Raw genomic sequence first — 7,066 nt, forward strand, 5'->3', positions numbered from 1 at the left:
ATGAGTGAATATAAAGGCAACAATCTTACAATCGAATATAATACATAAGTATTATTTCTGACTTCGTTACACAATCCTAAGTTTATAAAAAAAGTTATTATAAACCAGTAGGTAGTTGTAATCTTTGAGCGCCACATAGAACCGTTGACGTTTAGCAGCTGTGCTAACAAAAAAACACGTCCCACTTCCCTTCTCTCTTCCACTTGAGCATACTAATAAAAATTATATATTATGTTTTTGTCATCAAATTCGTCGTCGACATCAGCCCGTTAAAGTAGGGCGCATATATAAACTACTAACGCGCGGACTTAGTATGGTTCTACATCGCCCTCTTAGTTTGTTTGGAAAGGCATTGCATCGTCAGTCTTTATCTGCAGGATTTCTTCACGATAAAAACTTTGTACGGATTTTTAAAGGAATTTTTCAAAACATACATCGCATTAATTAGTTTTTCCCCACAATGCGTCATTTTATGATTTTAGAAATCATTACTTCGTATGAATTTCTTAAAACACACGTCACATTGGTGTGGTTTTTCAAAAGTATGTGTCATTTTATGATTTTTTAAATTGCTTATTTGCAGATTTTTTTTAAACATACATCGCATTGATTTGGTTTTTCATCAGTTTGTCAATTTATGTCTTTTGAGATCACTATTGGCTGACCTTTTTAAAACACACATCGCATTGATGTTGTTTTTCTCTAGAATCTGTCATTTTATGGTTTATGAGAGTACCAATTGCAGTAAATTTTTCAAAACACACATCGCATTGATGGTGTTTTTTACCAGTATGTATTATTTTATGTGTTTCGAGATTAGCAAGACGCAAATTTTTTTTAAAACATACATCGCATTTTTGTGGTTATTCATCAGTATGCGTCATTTTATGTCTTTTGAGATCACTATTTGATATGAACTTTTTAAAACATACATCGCATCGATGTGTTTTTTTACCAGTATGTGTCAATTGATGTCTTTTAAGATTACTAATTGTACGAAATTTTTTAAAACACAGTTTGCATTGAAGTGGTTTTTCACCAGTATGCGTCAATATATGTCTTTTGAGAGCACTGTTTTTATTGAATTTTATAAAACAAACATCGCATTGATGTGGTTTTTCACCAGTATGTGTCATTTTATGTGTTTTAAGATTACCAATTTGAGTGAATTTTTCAAAACACACATCGCATTGATGTGGTTTTTCACCAGTAATCATCAATATATGTGTTTTGAGAGTACTGTTTTGATTGAACGTTTTAAAACACACATCGCATTGATGTGGCTTTTCACCAGTATGTGTCATTTTATGTCTTTTGAGATCACTAATACGCAGGAAATTATTTAAACACACATCGCAGTGATGTGGTTTTTCACCAGTATGTGTCATTTTATGTATGTTGAGATGACCAATTCGAGAGAACATTTTAAAACACACATCGCATTGTGGTTTTTCACCAATATGTGACTTGTATGTCTTCAGATACTGAGACTTCACGCATAAAATGAAGTGACTGTTTAGATGATTTACAGATTCAAACACTTCACAACAATCATTGCAAATAAAGTTACGTGGAAAATATGTAACTCTTCTCAACACAATTCGAACCTCTTTCGGCAAGTATAATTTCCGAACTTTAAGTTTAACGTTTTGTTGATCTATATTTATCTCTGAATGCTGTATCATATTTATCACATTAGCATGTGCTATCTTGTTATTGGCCAGGTTATTCTCAACCATATCTTTATTTAAGATGTCCAGTGGTTTCTGTGTGAAACGTTGCTGGGAAGAAATCTACGAAAAAATAGGTTTGGCATATTCAATACAATAATATTAAAATCAATTAAATAAAATATAATATTGTGTTCCCGCGACTTCTTGTAACCGAAATTTGATTGAACCGAAAACAGAAGTCGATTTTGATAAATGGATCTGCTAATAAACCAGCAACAATTTATTGGAGCATTGGAACCCAACATTGTTTGTGTTATAGAACCAGAAATGTTCGAATTTCGTCCTTAAATTGAACGTACCTGATCTAATGGCATGTATTGTTGATCAGAGAAACAACGTTGAGGAATCTGATTATTGATTTGGCGGATTGCGTTGTCAGTAAATTCTTCTTTGACGAATGCCTCTTCATCATTTTCAGACTTAATGTTAGTCAGGCTGGTTACACGATTCTGAAAATAACAACATTATTAATATCATGTAACGATCAAATAGCTCTTGCTTCTGCTCTTAGTAGCTGTCAGTGTATGATTGCATTTTGCAAAACAACATATTATTCTCAACGAGCGATATTTCGGATCAATTCTATCTCATGAGTTTGCTGCATCACATCGCGTACTTTTGTCTACATCTGGAAAATACTATTTTAAAATCTTGTCGCGTGATGTCCAACATGCACCTTACAGTGTTACGTTGAAGCTACTCGTAATTTTTCAGTATTGGATTAAACACTATTCACACACATTAGTTGACAATTATACCTTCAGCATAATGGGAGCTCATTTTTGTGGTAAATTCCGCGCTTAGATGTGTATCATGTCACATTGGTTTTTAACTACTAGATATTGTTAAACTGCGGATATCAAAGTTATGTTCCAGCAAAACAAACCGAACTGAACGAAACAAATCAAATCCAGATGGTTGGATCTTTGCACATTTAATAGACATTTTGCGGGAACAACTACTGATTATTATCGTTGCCAATTCTTCAAATTCATTCAATAACTAGTTTTTGTCTCTAAAATAGCAACACATTTATTGAAATGTAAACTTGTTATGAACTTCTAACCTATAATTAGTAAGATAAATTATAAAACCTGATCATTCCGGGTTGATATAACTTAACACATAGTTTCTAGTTTAGAATCCGTTACAAGATATAAAATAAATTAAAATAAATATGCTCTTACATGATAATAATAGGTATGATGTTATCAAATCGAACTCCGCATAGAACATTTGGCTGGAATTATACGACCGAAAGCGGATTCTTGTTCGCATATTGTTACTAATGAATAATAGGTAGGTATTGATTACAAAGCTATAATATAACTAAATCAACTGAACTTCTACTGTGTAAATATCTAACATATTAATATGAACATCTCACGATATATAAATGCAGAATCTCAATTTTTCTTAATAATTCTAAAAATGTTATAATATTAATAGGTAACGCAATATGTCGATAAAATGACATACGGAAGTTAATGACTATCATTTTTGGGTTACGTCCTCTCTGGATAGTATATGGTCAGAAAATGGTTTGTAGCTAGCTGGAACAGTGAACCAAATGTTCAAAATGTTTCCGTTTATCTACTTTAGATTACCTAGTTTTGACCTGTCAAACTGTTCGAAACGTTAGCTGGAACCCCTAAATTTATGTTGTCATGCAGCATGGTTATTGTGACCATTTATTTTTGCAAATCTTTTATTCTTTGAATATATTATTTTTGCTTGTTTTCAAAATTTTCAAAAAGGTCGTGGGGGCATTTTAACCTATTTTTTTATGGATTTCTTATAACTGAACGGTTTTCCATTTTCACTGTCTATCAGAATTATTACTACTAGCTTCACCAAGTTTTTTTTCTTATTTGGGGAAGGCATTTTTGTTGGTACCAATTAAATTGTTTGTTACTGTATTGCTTAGTTTGTTTCTTTACACACAAAATGACACCAGAATTGCAGCGATCAGATGAGGCATTCTTTCGCTATAGTGGTCTCAAGCATCGATCAAAATCAGAAGTTCGCGGAGCGGCTTCTCCCGCCGCCTGATGAGGTGAGTGCGATAATATTACGTGTCACGCATAAAGCATTAGGAGCGATATGTTCAATTATTTTATTTACGTTAAATATAAATTTTTGAAGAGTATTTGCCCATAATTTTTTTATACAATACGATTTGTCCTTTATGCACGAGTTTCGTCGGTTCCGTTTGCGCATCGATTGGTAAATACCACTGGTAAAAATAATATTAAAATTTGTAGAAAAAGGCATGGCTATGTCGTCATTATTTTTTAATAGTGTATATAAGTACTTATATTCTTATTTGTATCACTTTTTTGTTTTATTTTTATTATCATATGAATATTTTTTTCTCTTCAACATAAAACATTCGCGTGCCATAGGTTTACCATTAGTGCTATAAAATAATTATTAGTCGCAGTGGGGTCGCAAGAGAGGTAAGACCACTCGTTCTCGGCAAGTTTCCGAATGCTTAGGCTTGTACTTGAGTCGGCGTTGCGCGGAGTGATCGATCGATTAATACCGACTGTGGTACTGGGTGGTGTAAATTGGTACATAATCTTTGTCCCGACATTACTTCAATTTAAATCAAGCATAATCTTAAAAAGCTTGACATAATCATAATTATTAATAGATACTTATATCATTTTATAAAACGCGTTTTCTATCAGAAACAAATTTGTTATTGTAATGTCATTAAACACTTTCTATAAACCTACTCGATATAAGTGAGAGCGTGACTATGGTGTGGGACTTTATGTATTTATGAAAATCCAGAATGAGGTTCTCGTTGATCTCATGAATTTTTTTTCGACTATGTCCGACCCTAATAGGATCGTATGGGCCTCCACAGAATAGAAGTTTGTATTAACAAATTTTGTTTTTACGAGAAATGGATGTCAGCCACTTGTTCAACCTATTAGGTCCATACCCTGACTCACACACAAATTGGAAAACAATATGTGTACTTGCCAGACCCAGGATTCGAACCTGGGACCCACGGCATGATAGTCTAACGCTTTCACTCGTTTGAGAAATGCTTGTACATAAAGATATTATGCTCAGGCTTTGTATCGTAAAATGGCGCTGATACTGTTCACAATATTATGTATGGATGAAATATCGAAAGTAATTTTTAAGTACGCACAAGTAGGTATAAACTGTTAAAATTCATTGAAATAGGATCGTTCAAAATATTCTGCGGAATAACGAAACCACAGACTTACTATGTCGCCATGCCATAATGTCATCGAAGGATCATTCTGCTACCTACAAACAATAATGTTATGACAAAAGTACTTTCTGAAAGAATCGGTCGATTGGTCATCACCAGTGACAGACATCACATTCAAATATTGTAGGTCAATGCACCCACTCACACTAAACCAGATAAATAGGTTAGTGAAATAGTTGTACGTAGCGTGTATAACCGAGACGAGGATAATATGTACCTACCTATGGAAATTTTGTCACAAAGCTGTGATAGGATCCATATCCAACCGAAAAAATATCGCATAATATACAATTACCTGCTGTACTGGTCCGTTATCTGAATGCGAACATCCAGGTGTTGGATCTTCATCGAGGAATGGGTGTTTTGCGTCTGCAGCGAACTCTCGTTTAACGTAAACCAGCTGGAGGTCAATCTCGGGATTAATTTCAGCGAGACGCGTTGCCGGTATCTGAAAGAAACGTTATACATTTTTGTAATCATAGAAAAACACAATTTTGAGCACGCGTACTTATTTTATGACAATACTTACTTATACAATTGAGGTAATTACCTAGCTGTCAAAATGTATGTCAAAAGGTTTTTGAAAGAAAGTTTGACATCCTCGTATGTTCTTAAACAATTTGTAATAAATATAAACCTATCGTAGGTATTCTGCTTAAATAATTATAAAAAATCGCAGGAAAGGACTTAATAAATAAAAACTTACCTCAAAATCGCAACTGAAATCGTCTGTGTTCTCCTGCTTTATATAGGTGCGCGTGTCAGGGTTGTTTTGATGGCTAGTCGTTACATCAAACTTGTCTTCAGTACCAGATTGGTCTCCATCACATTCTCGCTTGACTTCCATGTTTGCGTATCAACAATCGTATGCAATGTGCTAGAGACAACTTGACAACTTTCTGTTCTGTTGTATATAAGTGTTGCCGCAAAACAGTTAATAATATTCCATGTACCATTTATCTGAAAAACAAGAATGTACGTATGGTAATGTCAAGAACACCGACTAAACGTAGAACTTTTATCGTAACTAAAACGTATGTCCTGTCGCTGGAAATTAGCAGAGAGAGGAGCCGTCACGAAAAAGATAACGTCAGTGTTGCTATCATAGGAGAAAAAAAAAACAATTGGATTAATTGTGTCACCATGTTAAGTGCGTATTTTTATTATAGGTAGTGCTCCCGAAAGTACTTTTCAGTATGTTGGCAACACTATTCTAACATTACCTTGAAAGGATCCTGTCTGTCACGTAACACGTTGCTTCTGGAATATATACACTTAACATGGATGTAAAGCAAGAATCTGATGGAGGACACTCGGATATAGAAGACAAGCCTTTGTTTGACACGCTGACGAGCCGTCCAATCAACCCGGACCCTTGCACTCATGTAACGCAAGAGAATGCGGACATTTCAAGTTGCAATTTCGAGGTTAGTTTTTGGAAACTAAATTCTTTTACAATCACTTTAGATTGAGAATAATAACGATTAGTATACTATTATAATAATATGTTGCTTATTTACAATCTATATAAGGTCATTCGATGACATTAAACGTGGTTTCAAAAGAATACTTTATTAAGCAATTTGGCAGCTACGATACATCTGTGATATTATAGGTTAGGTTAGGTTATCTACTAATTCTTGTTAAATATAAATATTATACAATGTTATATTATGGTGATTACGAGACCCGAAACTGTTTTCACCGTGTTTACAAAATGTAATAATGCTTCTTTCAGTACCTTAATATGGCGGACCTCTCTAATATAAAATCTGAGACAGATGATCAACCAGCTGTCGTCAAGCGTGAGATAATTGAAGATATAGCACACCCATTATATGATGATGAATACCCTCAACCGGGTTGTTCGAATTCAGATTACAGGCCAATTGTAAGTAGTTATAGTGTGTGCTGTCTTATATAGAAGGTTGGAATTTGAAATTCAACTCTGAAACTCATTTCTCCATTATTAATTCGCTCACACTGATATTTTAAAACAATTTATGTGTACCTAGGTTTATAAATCTTTCGTCAAATCATGAGCATTCATTTATGATGATTTATACATCATAATTAT

The 7,066-nt window shown here is 33.8% G+C and overlaps 1 protein-coding gene across 1 annotated transcript; it reads right to left on the reverse strand.

Annotated features, from left to right (window-relative positions):
* Positions 1-1,949: 1,949 nt before the first annotated feature.
* LOC147077468 (uncharacterized) lies at positions 1,950-6,087 on the reverse strand. Its single transcript, XM_085941511.1, has 3 exons — positions 5,696-6,087; positions 5,285-5,437; positions 1,950-2,182 (listed from the first exon to the last, which is right to left on the reverse strand). Exons 1-3 carry the CDS (start codon positions 5,834-5,836, stop codon positions 2,018-2,020), a joined length of 459 nt encoding a protein of 152 aa, XP_085797637.1. The 5' UTR covers positions 5,837-6,087; the 3' UTR covers positions 1,950-2,017.
* Between the last annotated feature and the right edge of the window lie 979 nt (positions 6,088-7,066).

This window comes from Rhyacophila brunnea, unplaced genomic scaffold (genome assembly GCF_057557595.1).
Source record: "Rhyacophila brunnea isolate RB1 unplaced genomic scaffold, BYU_Rbru_1.0 scaffold_13, whole genome shotgun sequence".
In the NCBI taxonomy this organism is placed as follows: domain Eukaryota; kingdom Metazoa; phylum Arthropoda; class Insecta; order Trichoptera; family Rhyacophilidae; genus Rhyacophila; species Rhyacophila brunnea.

Excerpts from the sequence above, each read along its gene's own strand:
- LOC147077468 (XM_085941511.1), bottom strand. The coding sequence starts at position 5,836 with ATGGAAGTCAAGCGAGAATGTGATGGAGACCAATCTGGTACTGAAGAC. Across the intron at positions 5,438-5,695 it reads ATTTCAGTTGCGATTTTGAG|ATACCGGCAACGCGTCTCGC; the intron begins GTAAGTTTTTAT and ends CGTTTCTTTCAG. Across the intron at positions 2,183-5,284 it reads ATAACGGACCAGTACAGCAG|AATCGTGTAACCAGCCTGAC; the intron begins GTAATTGTATAT and ends TGTTATTTTCAG.